Source organism: Geotrypetes seraphini, chromosome 4, assembly GCF_902459505.1.
Source record: "Geotrypetes seraphini chromosome 4, aGeoSer1.1, whole genome shotgun sequence".
In the NCBI taxonomy this organism is placed as follows: domain Eukaryota; kingdom Metazoa; phylum Chordata; class Amphibia; order Gymnophiona; family Dermophiidae; genus Geotrypetes; species Geotrypetes seraphini.
The window spans coordinates 174,683,851-174,701,624 of record NC_047087.1 but is presented as its reverse complement, the minus strand read 5'-3'; the positions used below and the strand labels follow the sequence as shown (position 1 = coordinate 174,701,624).

The window sequence follows — 17,774 nt, the reverse complement described above, 5'->3', positions numbered from 1 at the left end:
GTCTTTGTCTTCTTGTTGTCTTGGAGGTCTGTATATTACCCCAAGGTATAGGCATTTTTCATTTCCTCTGGCCAGATTCACCCAGAGGGATTCCCCAGTGTATCTAATATCTGTAATTCTGGTAGTTTTGATGTTATCCTTAGTGTATAGTGCTACCCCTCCCCCTAACTTGCCCCCTCTGTCGCGACGTAGTAGGTTGTAGCCTGGTATAATCATATCCCACCCATGCGAGTCTGTGAACCAGGTTTCTGATATTGCTACCACATCTAGGTCAGCGTTTATTATCTCAGTCTCTAATTCTAGAATTTTATTGCCCAAGCTGTGTGCATTGACGTACCTAGCCCTCCATATCTGTGAAAAGATTCCCTTTTGGGTTAGAGTGACTCCTAAATTTTTATTGATAATTCCCTTTAAATTATCGTGGATAGCATGGGTACTTACCTTAGACTTAGAAGTGTGGGTGTGACTCGCCTCCTCAGGGTGGTTTCTTACTGCTCTGGGATATAAGTATGTACCCTCCCCCAACATACCTAGTTTAAAGCCCTGCAGAGTAGGTGGGCCAGGCGACATCCGAATACATTCTTACCTCTCCTGGTTAGATGGAGTCCGTCTGGTCCCTGTAGTCCCTGGAGTGTCTCACCGTGGTCTAGGAATCCAAAGTTCATTTCTATGCACCATTTGCGGAGCCAGTCGTTAGTCCGTTGGATCAGCTCTTCTCTAGCTCTGCCTTTGTTTCTTACTGGGAGGATTGATGAGAACACCACCTGTGCTCCTATCTGCTTCAGCTTCTTTCCCAGTGCTCCAAAGTCATTGGGAATGTTCTCTGGCAAATGGTACTCCTGGCAGTGTCGTTTGTGCCTACATGGATGAGAAACATTGGAAAATGATCAGTGGGCTTTATAAGTTTGTCTAGGCTGGTGGTGCGGATCCTGGCTCCGGGGAGACACAAGACCTCTCTTGACTGCAAATTGGGCCTGCAAATTGGTCCCTCGGTGCCCCTTAGCATGGAGTCTCCAATGACCACCACTCTTCGTTCCTTCCTGGGGGGATGGTCCGTGAGCCCTGGATGTGAGGTTTTGTTCTGGGTATTCTCCTGAGCCCCTTCCGTTATTTCCTCGGTGTTTCCATCTTGTAAGATCTGAAATCTGTTTCTGAGAGTGAGTTGTGGGGTTGTTGTAGAGTTATCCTGTTGGAGAGAAAAAGAAGAGAGTGAGAATGAGGTGGATTTTCTTTGCTTGCCCCTTAGAGGAGGTTACCAGTTGCCAGGGGCCGGCATCTCTAATCATCTCTTGTACTCCAATCATTGATTTTAGGGCTGGAGGTTTGGGTGTGTCAAGGATGGACCTGTCGTGGGTTCGCTCTGTGATGTGTGACAGTTCCAGGATGGCATCGTCGATGAAGGCCTCGTCATCTCTGATACTCCTCAGTCACTTTACCTCCTCCCTGAGGTTCAGCAGTTCCTGCAAGATGTCCTCGTCTATGTTTCCCTGTCTCAGCTCCTCTGTCTGCGTAGAGACTGTAGCGAACACTGGGAGGGGGATGGTCTCGGTCCGCACAGAGACCTCTGCCCTCTGATCCGTGTCACTCTCTTCCTTCTGAGTACAGACCTTGGCCATCCCCTGGGTCCCTCCGGATGCTGGGGTGTTGATCTTGACAGTAGCCTTGGTGCTCCGTGTCCTCCCTGCCATTTCCGAGAGATATATTTCTGTAAAGAGAAGGATAGAGATATCAGTGGGTTTGTAAGGATTAAGATGGAGTATGAGAGATTAGAGAGTCTGAGGGGTTCAAGGGAAGGGAAGATTAACTGACTGATTGAGAGTGAGTAAGAAAGTGTATGGGTGTAAGAAGAAATTTAAAGAAGAGAGTATGGGTGTAAGAAGAAATTTAAAGGAGAGAGTGTGTCTGATAGAGTATGGGAATATAGAGTGTATATTATGTCTTGTATCAATGACCTGGAAACGGAGGCAAAGTGTGAGGTTATAAAATTTGCAGACGATACCAAGCTCTGCGCCAGAGTTAGGACCAGGGAGGAGTGTGAGGAACTGCAAAGGGACCTCGATAAGCTGGAGGACTGGGCAAACAAATGGGAAATGCACTTTAACGTAGATAAATGCAAGGTCATGCACATAGGGAAAAAGAACCCGTTGTTCGAGTATAAAATGGGGGGGAGATTGCTGGAAGACACCGGACTTGAGAGAGACTTGGGTGTGCTAGTGGATCCATCCATGAAACCATCCGCACAGTGTGCAGCAGCCTCGAAGAAAGCCAACAGGATGCTGGGCATCATCAAGAGGGGCATATCAACCAGGACGCGGGAAGTCATCATGCCGCTGTATCGAGCGATGGTGCGCCCACATCTGGAATACTGCGTTCAATATTGGTCGCCGCACCTCAAGAAGGACATGGCAGTTCTTGAGAGAGTCCAAAGGAGGGCAACGAAACTGGTAAGAGGGCTGGAAAACTGCCCATATGCTGAGAGGCTGGATAAACTGGGGCTCTTCTCTCTGGAAAAGAGGAGGCTCAGGGGGGATATGATAGAGACCTTCAAAATACTTAGGGGCATAGAGAGGGTGGACAGGGACAGGTTCTTCAGACTAAAAGGGACGACAGGTATGAGGGGGCACTCAGAGAAACTGAAGGGAGATAGGTTCAAATCAAATGCAAGGAAGTTTTTCTTCACCCAAAGGGTCGTGGACAAATGGAATGCGCTCCCGGAGGAAGTGATCCGGCAGAGTACAGTACAGGGATTCAAACGGGGATTGGACAGATTCCTGAGGGAAAAGGGGATCGTGGGGTACTGAGGGAGGTGCTGGGGTGTTGCATAAGTATAGACAGCTCACCAGGTCGTGCAGGTGCAAGGCCGGAGGGTTAGGACATTGATGGGAAGATAGGACTTCGATGAGAAACCTAGGGGGCAAGGGGGCCCCTTCTGGTGATTAAGGCAGGTCATGACCTGTTGTGCCGCCGCGGGGGCGGACTGCTGGGCGGGATGGACCTCTGGTCTGACCCGGCAGAGGCACTGCTTATGTTATGTTCTTATGTTATAAGGCCCTTCTCAAGGCCCTTCGCAAAGGCGCTCTCGCTAAGGCGAGCGTCTTTGCCGCTTGCCTTCGCCGCGCGCCGAATGGCTGCGCGCCGTTGGCCCGCCTCCTTTTATGGAGGGGCCCGGCGCCTACTGCTGATGCGGTGGGGGTGGGCGGAGTTACTCTCACCGCTACCCCGAAGCTGTTTGCCGCTCTCCTCGCCTGCCTTGCTCTGCCCCTGCTTTCTCTGCCTTGCTGGGACTTTTCTCTGTCTTCTCAGCCCTCTCCCGACTCTCCTAGCAGTGGTGAAACCGTCGGCTCGCCTCCTTTTATGGAGGGGCCCGGCGCCTACTGCTGATGCGGTGGGGGTGGGCGGAGTTACTCTCACCGCTACCCCGAAGCTGTTTGCCACTCGCCTTGCCTGCCTCGCTCTGCCCCTGCTTTCTCTGCCTTGCTGGGACTTTTCTCTGCCTTCTCAGCCCTCTCCCGACTCTCCTAGCAGTGGTGAAACCGTCGGCTCGCCTCCTTTTATGGAGGGGCACGGCGCCTACTGCTGATGCGGTGGGGGTGGGCGGAGTTACTCTCGCCGCTACCCCGAAGCTGTTTGCCGCTCGCCTCGCCTGCCTCGCTCTGCCCCTGCTTTCTCTGCCTTGCTGGGACTTTTCTCTGCCTTCTCAGCCCTCTCCTGACTCTCCTAGCAGTGGTGAAACCATCGGCTCGCCTCCTTTTATAGAGGGGCACGGCGCCTACTGCTGATACGGTGGGGGTGGGCAGAGTTACTCTCGCCGCTACCCCGAAGCTGTTTGCCGCTCGCCTCGCTCTGCCTCTGCTTTCTCTGCCTTGCTGGGACTTTTCTCTGCCTTCTCAGCCCTCTCCCGACTCCCCTAGCAGTATTTGGTGGAGATGGCTGAGGTGGAATAAAATCTGGACTGTCAAAATGACCATTCTGTTACATAATAAATGATGAAACGGCTATTCTAGAAATTAAAGAAATGACTGCAGGCTATACATAATATGAATGTCATAGACAACAGTAACAATCTAACGGATCAAACTGTGGGGACTCTGAAGAATAACGAAATCTACTGTCTATTGTCATGGAATATGATGACAAATGGGTTGGAAGGGAATGACCTCTTCAGCCCTGAAATGGATGTAGCCATCTTCAATTAGTACTTCAGAGGAATGAAATTGTATGCAATCAGTATCAGCCATTCTGGCAGAAGACTCTAGACCAGCTCATCAAAGGCAAGCTGAAGGAAAATCTGAATCCTCACCTAAATCCAATTGGTTTGCCCTCAGGATATTATTCTGTTTATTTTAGATGGAACATCCTTTGAGGAAGTACTATCTCTATACATCCTGAAGCACATTACACTTAGGATCTGTACTGTTTGTGGAGGAATATAATCCTTAATACAAAGAGCTTTTGTAAAAGATGTTATAGTTCTTGGTTTACAATCGGTGTATGGAGTATCCTCAGATTATTGCCAGATCATCCTCAAGGAAGTGTCTGCATTGGGATGGCATGTCCTGGTGGTACAGTTTTATGGATCCCAAGCCTGGAACATAGTTAGCTGTTTATAAGTTATGTTTTTAAGACTAAATAATTTTCATAATGTCTTCCTTATGTAAAGAGTTTTAAAAAGTTCTATCTCGGTTAAAAATAAAAAGGAAACAAATTTGATTAATAAGAGATAGGTTCTTGCATATTGGTTTATTTCTGTCATTTGCCTCAGATCTACTATTTCCATGAGAAGGCTCTTAATGAATGAAATATTTTTTTGGTATATGTTTTATTTTATCAAGTGAATTGTTTATATTATTTATGTTCCTTTGGGTTTTGGCTTACATTAATTTTATTTTGTTCTTTTCAAAGGATTTTCATTAAGTAATGAATGAATATATTTAGTTATGATATAAATGTTTAGAAAGGATTGAATATTTTTAAGGAAATATCAATTTCATTTATTTATATATTAATATATTTTTACTCTCTTTTCCATTCAAGTAATTATTGCATTATTAATGTTAATGGTATTTGAGTAGTTAGGTCAGAGGTGTTTCCTAGGAATATGAAATATAGGTCAAGGGTCTCTGATTAAGGCTTTATTTTATATTACAAATAAGTTAAATACAAACATGAAACATTTAATACAAAATTGATTTATATTTGTGGTCTGTTGGGGATTTATCTTGAGTTACCTGAACTTATATGTGCGGTTCCAAGTTTTTAATGTCGTTAATTAGGGAGGGGAAGGGAGGGATGGGTAGTGGGAAAGGGTATAATGATAAATTAATGAGTTGTATTATGCGAAAAGAGTTAATATGGAAAATGGTGTATAATTAAATTTAAATTTTTATTTGATCTTTGAAAAATGGATGAGATATTTTATAATCAATATATATAATAGAGATTAAAATTTTTTCATTTAACGTTAATGGCCTCAATATCAAGTGAAAAGGAAAACAATGCTTACATTTTTGAAAAAACAAAAGGCTGATATATATTATATCCAAGAGACGCATCTGTCAGCTATAGAATCAAAGAAACTCGAAGGGGATTGGGTAAAACATTGTTTTTTTGCCCCTGTAGTAGGGAAAAAAGCAAGAGTAGCAATCTTAATAAATAATAAATGTTCAGCTTCTTTTCAAATGATAGATTTTGATAATGATAGATTTTGATCCTTTAGGAAGGTGGATTAAGGTAGAAATAAGCATGGGAAATAATACCTTGACTTTATTTAATGTTTATGCCCCTAATTCAAACCAAAATGATTATTTCAAAAATTTGTAACAATTATTACTCCCACTGGATGCTTCTAATTTAGTTGTAGCTGGAGATTTTAATGCTGTTATGGATCCTTTTATGGATAAAAAGCCAAGCAAAAATATAAAATCATTAGGATTAGATAATTTGGTACAATCTTGTGATTTAAAAGATATATGTCGAATACTTCATTTTAATGATCAGGAATTTTCTTTTTGGTCACAAGTCTTTTTCAAGAATTGATTATATTTTGGTTTCAAATTCATTGATACAGCAAGTAACACAAGCTTCCATTGATCCAATTATTTTATCAGATCATGGAGGGGTGTGGATTAAATTTAAGTTTGATGAAAAAGATAACAATAGATTAATTTGGAGATTTGATAATACATTGGTTGAGGATTTAGCTTTTCTTGAAGAATTTAAGTTAAAGATATCTGAGTTTTTCCAAATAAATACTTCAGCAGATATTAGTACAGAAATATTATGGGATGCTTTTAAAACAACTATAAGAGGTAATATTATTTCATATTCTGCGTATATTAAAAAACAACTCGCTAAACAATTTTCTGATTTGGAGAAAGAAATTAAATATTTGGAATCTAAATTAGTTGATAAATGGCAACAAGATACATTGCAGGCTCTTTTAAAGGCAAAGGGTAAATATAATGAGTTATATTCAAGAATGGCAAGGAAAGATTTGTTTTCTCAACAAACCTTGTATTATAGAAATTCAAATAAGGCAGGAAGATTACTTGCAAATTATCTTAAAGCAAAGAAGAGAAGAACAAGAATAATAGCAATAAAGGATGAAAAAGGAAATATATATACTCAGATTGGAAATATATTAAATCAGTTTCTTAATTTTTATAAAGATTTGTATTCTTCCGAGTCTTATGCTGATAAAGTACAAAATGGTTTGGAATTCTTAAAATTTATTGAGGGTCCAAAAATTCCTGATCACATAAAAAAAAGTTTAGAAGAGCCTATATCATTAAAAGAATTAGAAACAGCGTTGAAATCTCTTAGAGTTGGATCCGCTCCAGGTGGGGATGGTTTTACAGTGGAATTTTATAAATCTTTCCAAATTTCTTTATTACCCCATTTACTAAATTTATATCAATTTCAACTAAACAATGGTTGTATTACAGGTACTATGGCAGAATCTTTGACTATTGTTTTCCCAAAGCCAAATAAAGATCCCACTTTGGTCTCAAATTACAGGCCTATATCTTTAATTAATGTGGATGGAAAATTATTAGCTAAAACATTGGCATTGAGGTTGGCTAAGGATCTCCCTTTTATCATTGATGTACACCAAACTGGATTCGTTGCGAACAGACATTCGTCTAGTAATACAAGATTGGCTTTTCACACATTAAATTTAACAAAAAACTTGAATGAACCGGCTTTCACTGTATCTTTAAATGCGGAAAAAGCATTTGATAGAGTGGAATGGACATTCATGTATCAGGCATTGGATTGGTTTGGTATAGGTTCTGGTTTTATTCAAATGATTCAAACTTTGTATAGCTCACCTATGGCAAGATTATATATTAATAATAATTTATCAGAACGTTTTACTTTGCATAGGGGAGTTAGACAGGGATGTCCATTGTCTCCTTTGCTTTTTGATATTGTTTTAGAGCCCTTATTGTTAGCGATTCAACAGACAAAGGATATACAGGGTATTCCTCGTAAAGAGTGGGAATATAAACTCTCTGCATATGCAGATGATATTTTATTTTATTTGAGAAATCCTACCACAACCATTCCTTGCCTGTTAGATTTGATAGAAAGTTTTGGAAAATTCTCAGGATATAAAATAAACTGGAACAAGTCTGAAATTCTTCCTCTTAATGTGCATTGTATAAAAAGCATGTTTGATACATTCTCTTTTGTATGGAAGGAAGATGGATTAAAATATTTAGGAATCTGGATTAAAAACACGATAGATGACACTGTGAAGGAGAATGAAAAACTTTTATTAAAGAAGGTAACAGAATTGTGTGAACACTGGAATCCTTTACATTTATCTTGGTGGAGGAGAGTTCAAACTGTTAAAATGATGATATTGCCTGTGGTTTGTTATCAAATAGGAATGATACCGGTGTTTTTTCAGGGGTCTTTTTATAAAAAATTGAATTCTATTCTTACTAAATTTATTTGGATAGGTAAAACTCCCAGAATTGCTCTAGTATCTTTACAAAAAAAAATTAAGGAAGGTGGGGTAAATTTCCCCAACTTTTATAGGTACCATCAAGCCTATATTTTACGTCAAGGTATGTATTGGGTCCTCCCTGAGCTCATTAAATACACTCCAGATTGGCTATATTTGGAATGGCGACTCATGTTTCCGTTACATCTTTGTCATGTTCTTAGTATAAAGATGCCCAGATTATAAAAGGATAACAGAATTCTAATGGATACTTGGAAAACCTTACGATTTGTTAACAATTTAACAGCTATTCCTATTAGTAAATCAACAAATCAAACCATATGGCTAAACCCCAAGATTCAAATTGGTGGTTTTAAGATCATCTGGAAGCATTGGATGATTGCAGGAATATGGACTTTAAATGATATTATTTCAAATGGTAAACTGCTGGATTTTACACAATTGCAACATAAATTTGGTCTTAATAAATCACAAAGTTTTAGGTGGTTGCAACTGAAGCAGGCCATTCAGGTAGGGTTCCCTGAATGGAAAAGTCTTAATACACAGTACAGTCTGGAATTTTTATGCTTTTAGGTGGACTTTCTGGGTCACCAGGCCGCACAGTGGTATAAAAGTATTAGTGAATCTGTTAAAAAAAAGCCTAAAAATGGTCTGAGGGATATTTGGAGCACTGAGATTAAGCATCAGATTTCAGCATCTCAATGGCCATAAATTTGGTCTTGGAGGATGAGATGTACATTGTCTGCATCTATGAGACAAACATGTTTTTTTTCTTTTGCATAGAGCATTTTTGACCCCAGTTAGATTACAAAAGTTAAATAGTTCAAAGTCTAATAGATGCTGGCATTGTAATCTTAAAGTAGGGACTTTAGACCATCTTTTGTTTCATTGTCCCTATATCTTAGCCTTTTGGAACTCAATATGGGATCAAGTAAATTGTTTATTGGAAAACCACGTGGCATTATCTTATGATACAGTACTATTTGGAATGTCTATGAGAAAAAAGAGTCAATTATCTTCACATAATAACATCCTTTTATTGATCATGACTGGAGTCGCCATTCAACATATCACTAATAATTGGAAAGATCACAGTAGACTCAATTTTAATTTTTGGTGGAATTCATTATGTCACATGTACAGAATGGAAAGATCATTAGCTATACAACATGGAAATTATAAGAATTTTATTAAAATTTGGGAGCCATTAACATCCTTTTGAAATGATTAAACGCCATTTTTCTATTTAAGTATACACCAGTTATTGTAGGGAGGGGGGAGGATATTATATTTTATTGTTCATTTTAGAGAATATTAATAGGTTTGATGGGGGGAGAGTGTTAAATATATGTATTATATGATACAATAGTAAGAATATCAAGTGATGTTATGTTTTGATATTTGTATATTTGATACTTGATGAAAGCTTGAAAATGAATAAAGATATTTTTTTTAAAAATTCTTTATTTATAATTTTCAAACATTTGACAATATTATCAGTCAAAAAACAAAAATACAATGAACTGAAATCATTTTCATCATGAAGGATCAAAAACACTTGATCACTACTTTTAGGATAATAAACAACTTATCAAAGTATGGTTAGTCCACAATTACAGAGAACGGAGCTAAAGAATGGACTGAGAAACATCATAAAGATAACTGAAAATAAAAAGAAAATAAAGACTCGGCTTGATAACCCCAGAACCATTTATCATTGAGTAGAACTATTGGATTCAATTCTCACGGTGAGGAGGTTAATTGACCTTTAGTAGCAATAAATTTAAATAGCTTCTGCGACTCATTAAAAAAAATCTATTCTGTTGATATACCAGTACACATTTTCATGGGTAGCACAGAACGAAAGTTGCTCCTAACTGCAAAGCCTGCGGTCTCAAAAGCAAAAACTGTTTTCTCCTTTTCTGGGCAGGCCTAGGAAATCTGGGTACATCATCACTTTATATGTCATAAAGGGAACCTCTTTGTACCTAAAAAACAGTTTTATTAACCATTTCCTATCTGATTCGATAGCGAGGGAAACTAATAATGTTGCAGGGACCTGGGCATCCAATTTCCAACCTCACCAGAAATTAGTCAAGTGCAGACTATCAGCAGAAAGATTCTGCTGATTAGGACTCTGAGATTTTACCTTCTTAGAAAAGTAATAGATTTTAGAGAGAGGTGGATATGATGTCTCAAGAACTTTCAAAATCTCATTTAAATACCCTTTAAACATATCCAATGCAGAGATAGACACTACTTTAGGAAAATTTATAACCCTAAGGTTACACTTTCCAATATTTCTTACTTGAAATGCAAATTTCCACTGTCTTTAACCCAGACTAGGGCTTGTGCCTCCAAAGATTTCAGCCTGATATCACAGTCCACCGACTTCTTTTCCAGGCTTGAGATTTTGTTCTTTTATTCCAAATATTCAGATAGCACTGATGTATACTAGTTAGATAGCTGCTGCATTTGACATGCTCAAAGAAGACTGAAGATTTGATATAGCCTTCCATATCATTTCCATAGTAAAGACTTTGGGTCTCTGCAGAGGAGCAACTTCCATTCTGAGCTCCCCCGCAGTTACAATTCCTTGGGCTGCAGCTGCTAATGAAATCCTAATAGCCTCCTCCTCGTGGGTTGGATCCAATTCCCCCACCGGCAATGTTGGTATCTTCTCCTGGCACCACTCAGATTTGGATTTCCTACTCTGGTGGTGCATCAGGAGAACTTCTCGGGCCAGCCCAACCTCCTACTGCACTTCCGTTGCCACAGGATGTGCTGGTGGACTTCGCTCCTCTGGAGATAGGATGGTGTCCTCAATGGAGTAACTGCATGCCTCAGTCAGCATGCCTCCTCCTGCCAAGGTTTCATCTGGCAATTGAGTTCGGCTGGCAATAGTGATTCCTCTGGGAAAACCCAGAGTTTAGATTTTCTTTTTACCATCAGGTAAATTGAGGAAAACAGTTCTCCTGCCGACAGCGTTTCCATTTCTGCTTCAAACCACCATCTTAGGTAAGCTCCACCCTCGCTCTCACCAGGTTCCCTATTCAACCTCCGAGCAAACCATCTCTGCAGTTTAAGAACTTTAGAAAGTGCCTTCCCGTCCGACGTAGGCACACGGCTCCTCAGTTCAGATAGCCAGCTAAGAAGCCAACCGGGGAGGTGGGTGGGTTGTGAGAAAATCTGTCCCTAGATAACACCTGTTACGGTAAGTAACTGTGCTTTATCCCAGGACAAGCAGGCAATATATTCTCACATGTAGGTGACCTCTAAGCTAGCCAGAAATGGGATGGTGGGAGAGTTGGTTATTGGGAAAATAAATTTTGTAATACTGCTTGGCCGAAATGTCCATCCTATCGGGAATAGGATTCCATAGGGGTAGAGCAAAGAAAAGCCACTGAAGCTGCCATAGCTCGAACATTATGGGCTGTGACACAACCCTCCAGTTGCAGCCCAGCAGCCAACCAGTTGAGCGGACTGTTGGGCTCGATGGACTACTGGTCTGACCCAGCAGCGGCAATTCTTATGTTCTTATGTAAATATAGACGCAAAAAATGTGTTTAGTTTGTCGGCGATGGCTTAGTCCTCCTTTAGTCTATGGTCATCTAACTGCCCCACTGCTTCCTTCGCGGGTCATTTCCCCTTAATATATTGAAAGAATGACTTAAAACTTTTTTGCCTCCTTTGCTATTTTTTCCTCATAGTCTCTTTTGGCCCCTCTTACCGCCTTATGGCACTTGCTTTAATGTTGTTTGTTCTTTTTCCAGTTTTTGCCCATTTTGTCCTTTTCCATTCCTTAAACGAAATCTTCTTGTCTCTGATCGCTTCCTTCACCGCTACAGTGAGCCACGCCGGTTCCTTTTTCTTTTTCATCTTGGAACCTTTGTTGATACTTGGTATATATAGATTTTGCGCCTCGGTGACTGTCCTTAAAAAGGGACCATGCTTGCTCTAGCGTGTTTACAGTGCTTATCCTCTTCCTAATCTTCTTCCTCACCGTGACTCACATCCTGTTGTAGTTTCCTTTTCGGAAGTTCAGTGCTGTGGTAGTCGTTCTGGATCGAGTTTTTGTTCCTGTGTCCAGGTTGAAGTAGATCATATTGTGGTCACTGTTTACAAGCGTCCCTTCTACTTCTATACCTTGTGCCGGTCCTCATAGTCCATTTAGAATTAAGTCCAGAATTACATTTCCTCTCATGTTTTCCTTGACATGTTGTTCCAGGAAGCATCCAGGAACTTTGTCTCCCTACTGCAGCTAGAGTTGCCTAGGTTCCAATCTATCCCCGGATAATTGAAGTTGCCCATGATAACTGTGTTGAATCCCTTGCATTCGTGTTTAATCTCATATGTCATTGACTGTCCTATTAACACCCTGGAGGTCGGTAGTAGATGCCGATGTTCGTATCCGTTCCATTTGTTCCTAGTATTTTGGCCCATAGAGACTCTACCTTATTGTTCATTTCCGGCGTGTTCTCCCTGGTAGACTCAATTCCCTCTTTTATGTATAGGGCAATATCACCACCTTTTTGTCCTATTCTGTCTCTGCAGTATAGCTTGTGTCCCAGTAACAGTGTCCCAGACATTGTCCTCGTTCCACCATGTTTCACTGATGCCGATGATGTCTAGGCTATCTTCTCAATTTCACACTTGATGTTACTTGCAAGTAGCCTCATTCCGTCTCCGCTGAGGTGGAGTCCATCCTTCCTATAAAGCTTGCTCTTCCCCCAGAACATCATTTAGTTGCGCTTAAAGTAGAATCCTTCTTCCTCACACCAGCGTCTCATCCATGTGTTGACTGCTTGCAGTTCTGTCTGCCTCTTCCCATTGGCCCTGGGTACCGGCAAGATCTCTGAGAACGCTATCCTCGACATTCTGATCTTCAGCTTCCTTCCTAGCATCTGGAACTTGTAATCTCAGGAGGTACACAGTTTGAGATATACAGCAGTAGGGTATACAGTGATGCTGGAGACAACATCTGAAACTTTTCTGTGACAAGAAATTTGTTGAGAGCTCTGAGATCCAATATAGGTTAAAGACCTCCTGTCTTCTTCAGAACAAGGAAATATCGGGAATAAAACCCTATGTTTTGCTGGTCCAAATGAGCAGCTGGTTTCAATGAGCAGAGAGAGGACTGTAGAGGGTCGAAGGATACTCTCTTGGAGGATAATCTGGAGGAATGTTGAGAAAATGAAGAGAATAACCTTCTTGAATTATATTGAGAAACCAGAGGTCAGAGGTGATTAACTGCCAACGATGATGGCAATGTTGTAGACAACCTCCAATGGGGAGAGGAAGAGGCAGATTTACATTGATTAAAATTATGCTCTTGAGAAACTGGTCAAAAAGGCAGATTAGATTTAGGAACATAACATAAGAACATAAGCAGTGGTTCTGCTGGGTCAGACCAGAGGTCCATCATGCCCAGCAGTCCGCTCACGCGGCGGCCTATCAGGTCCAGGACCTGTATAGTAATCCTCTATCTATACCCTTTTATCCCCTTTTCCTTCAGGAAATTATTTAATTCCTTCTTGAACCCCAATACCATACTCTATCCTATCACACCCTCTGGAAGCGCATTCCAGGTGTCCACCACTCTCTGGGTGAAGAAGAACTTCCTAGCATTGGTTCTGAATCTGTCCCCTCTTAATTTTTCCGAATGCCCTCTCGTTCTTGTAGTTTTTGTAAGTTTGAAGATTCTGTCCCTCTCCACTTTCTCTATGCCCTTCAGGATCAAATGTTTGAGATTTTTGAGGACGCTGCTGTCGCTGTTTTTTCTGTTGCAGCCTGGAAGGAGGAAGATGTTTTGCTGGATAATGCCTCTGATAGGAAATAGAGGGCTTGAAAGGTCTAGACGAAGATGACTTAGGCTTAGGTTTAAGCAATGAATCCCAAGACTTTTCATGCGCTGAGAGCTTCATGCGCTGAGAGCTCAATAGTGCCCCAAAAAGTTCATCCTCTAGGCAGGGAATGTTGGATAACCGGTCCTGGAGATTAACATCCATGTCTGATATCCTGAGCCATGCCAACCTCCTCATGTCCATAGACATTTCATAAACTCTAGAGAATAGCTCAAAAGCATCATAAGCGGATTGAACCATATGTTGTCTGAGCTGAGTGAGAGTGCTAAATATATGTTGAAACTGACTTGTGATGAGATGAAAGATACTTATAATAGTTAGGCATCTGTTTCACCAAGTGCTTGAGATAACAAGTAAAATAAAATTTATAGTTGATGACTCTGTTGGCCAGCATGGAATTTTGGTAGAGACGTCAACCAAATCTGTCCATCGTTCAACCTTCTCACCTTAGATGAACTGTGGCATAGACTTTAGAAGGAGCAGACTTTTTGAGAGTGGATTCAACCATGAGAGATTGATGTGAAATCTGGGGTTTATCAAAACCAGGAATAATTATGTATTGAGAATCCAGTTTCCTAGTAGTAGCCGGAACTGAAAAGGGGGACTCCCAATTCTTACGGAGAGTTTCCTTCAGGATTCCATGTAAAGGAAGTTTAAGAAGCTCCTTAGGAGGATGTTTGTAGTCCATAGTTTCTATAAATTCCTCCAAATATTTGGAATTTGCTTCCAATTTAATAGCCATGTCTTTACTCATTTGCCTGATAAAACAAGTAAATGAGACAGGCTCGGAAGGAGATGGCTCCCTGTGAGAAGTGGTGGGAGGAGAATGCTCTGCAGGAGAATCATAAGCTTCTGTAGTAGAAGAAGAGCCAACATGAGCACACTCAAGACAAAGATCTGAATCCACAGGGATGGAAGAAGAGCAGTACCGGCGTTTGGCTCTGTACCGATCCAATGATGTAGGCGATGAAGATTGCCAGTGCTTGTCTGGTCATTTAAGCGAGATATGCCTGGACTTGGAAGAGTGCTTGCCAGATTTACTGGAATGTGGTCGTGCCAGTGGAGAAGAATGATGTGAAGGACTGGAATGATGTCCAGAGGAATGCTGCTTCTTATGCTGACACCTCGAAGAAGGAGAATGATGTCTTGAAGAGCGATGCTTCGGAGAAGGAAAATGGTGCCCCCATGAGATCAGGTTTGGTCCATGACCTATAAAGAGAACTCATTTGTGGCGCACTGTCACTTTACTGTTGCTGCACAATTGCACTGCACTAGCACACTTTACAGCTCCTTTGGATAATTATTTTAATTTTTTCATTGTTTGCCTGCAATTTTTGTCTGTGGTTAATTACCTTGTGCCTTTCTTTACTTTCAGTTCCTCCTTGTCTATCTTGAATTGCCGCCGCTTAGATCAGGTCTGGTCCATGATATATAAAGAGAACTCATTTGTGGCGCACACCTCTGGTGCTTGCCAAAGGAGCGCACTTAAGGAGCAGGTAATGTTCTTTAGTGCGCTCCTTAATGTGTATCTTGAATGTGCAGGATCCACAGTTGTTAATCAGTTCTTTTCAAAGGGTTAAACAGCCTCTTCTAATTCTACTAGCTTTAATCTTGTTACTCCTGTTTTGTACTGCCACAATGAAAGAAGGTCCTTCTAAAATTCCAGTCGTTTGGGGCCATCACCCATGTTCGAATCGATCTACAGTATAATCAACCAAAGGTTAATGTCTAGATTAGACCCATCACTTAATGTCCAACTTCTACCTACATTCAACCTCTTCTCTAAAAATCTGAAAATAGGACTTAATGCTAGATCTCTTAGAGGTAAATATCATATTATCAAAGACACTGTATCATCAAACAACTTAGACCTTTTTTGCATTACAGAAACCTGGTTGGCTAAAGGTGATGAGGGTTACCTCGCTAACTCTTGTCCCGAAGGCTTTAGATACTTTTTCAATCATCGATGTGGTTGCAAAGGTGGGATGCACCAGGGAGGGGCCTAGGAATTGGCCCAGTTGCCTGAGGCCCCTCCTATGGACAGGGCCTTAGGCACATGGGATGGGTTGGCCCTCCTGCAGGATGGTTCTTGCAAGCATTGCATGCCTTGTATTCTTCTTCTTCAGCTTCTCTTTTAGTTAATGGTACAGTTACGGCTCCCTTCCTGATTGGTTGTGGCATGCGTCAGGGATGTCTCCCGTCTCCTTTGTTGTTTTTGCTTTATTTAGAGCCCTTATTGCATACTAGCCATAAAGATCCAAATGTCGAGGGTGTCCAATTCTCAGGACTAGTGTAAACCTATGATGTTTTGCTTGTCCTCACTAATGCCTCTTCTTCCTAATCTCATGTCTTAGGGGGTTTGGATGAGTTTAGCTACTATTCAGGGTATCGCTAAAATGCTCATAATTCTGAGGCTTTGGTGATTCCCTCTACTTGTGAGGGAGCCTTTCCACTTAAATGGGCAGACCATCGGCTTAAATATCTTGGAATTTGGTTACTGGATAATCTCACCACTTTACCTAAAGTGAATTTGGACCCTCTGCTGCAGTCCATAGAGCTTTGCTTGGGTATGTAGCAGTCCTATCCTCTCTCCTTTCAGGGCTGTATTGTTCTTTATAATATGATTATTATACCATGATGGTTGTATTATTTTCAAAAGTTGCCTCTGCTTTGTACTGCTCCACCAAGCAGTCCAGAGATTTCTGTGGAGTGGTAATCGAGCTCGCTTGTCGTATGCTAAATTGACTCTCCCCAGAGATAAGGGAGGGTTGGGATTGTTAAATATATATTTGTTGTCAAATCAGACATATCAATGACTGGTTCAGGGAGACTTTTTACTTTCTCAAAGGTTGAATTGGACATTTTTAGTCCCTATTCTGTGGGAACTCTTACACACACCTGGCACATTTCTAAATCAGTTTTGGCACACTGGAAATGGCTGTGTACCTATTTGCACTTATCAACTACCTGATCCCCATGGCTGACTATTAGGGACAATCCTTTCTTTCAACCTTGTCTAGATTCTTCTCAGTTTACTTCCTGGATGCCATGTGGACTTATTTACATTCATCAGGTCCTTACGAGAGCAGGAGGATGCATTCTTACCAATAGCTAATTCAGTGCTATAGACTTACAGCTAATGATATTTTGCCATATCTTCAACTTAGACATTATATATGTTCTCTGCCTCTGTCTTCTTCAACTTCGACTGTCTGGAAGGTTTTAAAAGAAGCCTTATGTTTGGAGGCACAGTCCTTGGTTCCTCTCTGTTTCCACCATAGATTCTTGTTGAAGTCCTCCTGCAGCATTGACTTTGCTTCTCTGGGAATGGCCCACAGACTTGGGTACGTCCATTTCGGACACTCTGTTATACACTGCCCTTAAAGCAGTGTCTCAGCGTTGGTCCTCGGTGCCTTTGTTTGAATTACAATGTAAGTTGATTTTGCGATTGTATATCTCACCATCCAGAGCTCACCAAGCTAAGATGCGTCTGGATTCTTGTTCAACTGTATGGAAGACTAGATGCTTTTCACTCTGTTTTGACGCATATGATCCCGGCTGGCCTGAGGGGCTTCCTGCAACGTGCTCTTTTATTTGCCAAGAAACTGATATTGCTCCACTGACTGGACTCTGTTGCTCCCACAGTCTCTGAATGGCGTATGCGAATGCTTCATCAATTGAAAATGGAACGTATGAACATATCTGAAATGGATTCTGTGAAGAGATGTCAGCTTCAAGTGATTTGGGAGCCTTATTGGTCTTCTTTAACACCCTATGCTTGGAGTAATGTACTGAATCTCTAATATTGTGCTGATGTTTGTCCTTGCCATTCTTGCTCTCTGTCTCGCCTTCTCTCTCTCTCTCTCGATATTTCCCCCTTTTTTTGTGTTGTTTGGTGGGTGGGTGGGGAAGGATTTCGAATTATAATGTTCTTTGTT

At 41.2% G+C, this 17,774-nt stretch overlaps 1 protein-coding gene across 7 annotated transcripts in view; it reads left to right on the top strand.

The window, feature by feature from the left end:
- Window positions 1-17,774, top strand: part of HYDIN (HYDIN axonemal central pair apparatus protein) — a 1,718,235-nt gene that overhangs the window by 756,779 nt on the left and 943,682 nt on the right. The window contains exon 31 of one of the 7 annotated variants that reach the window (XM_033943283.1): window positions 17,482-17,538. The exons of the other annotated variants lie outside the window; for them this stretch is intronic. Within the exon in view, the coding sequence (XP_033799174.1) occupies window positions 17,482-17,517 (36 nt within the window). The 3' untranslated portion in view covers window positions 17,518-17,538. Of the gene's footprint in view, window positions 1-17,481; window positions 17,539-17,774 lie in introns of those variants that run through there. 7 annotated transcript variants of the gene reach the window in all.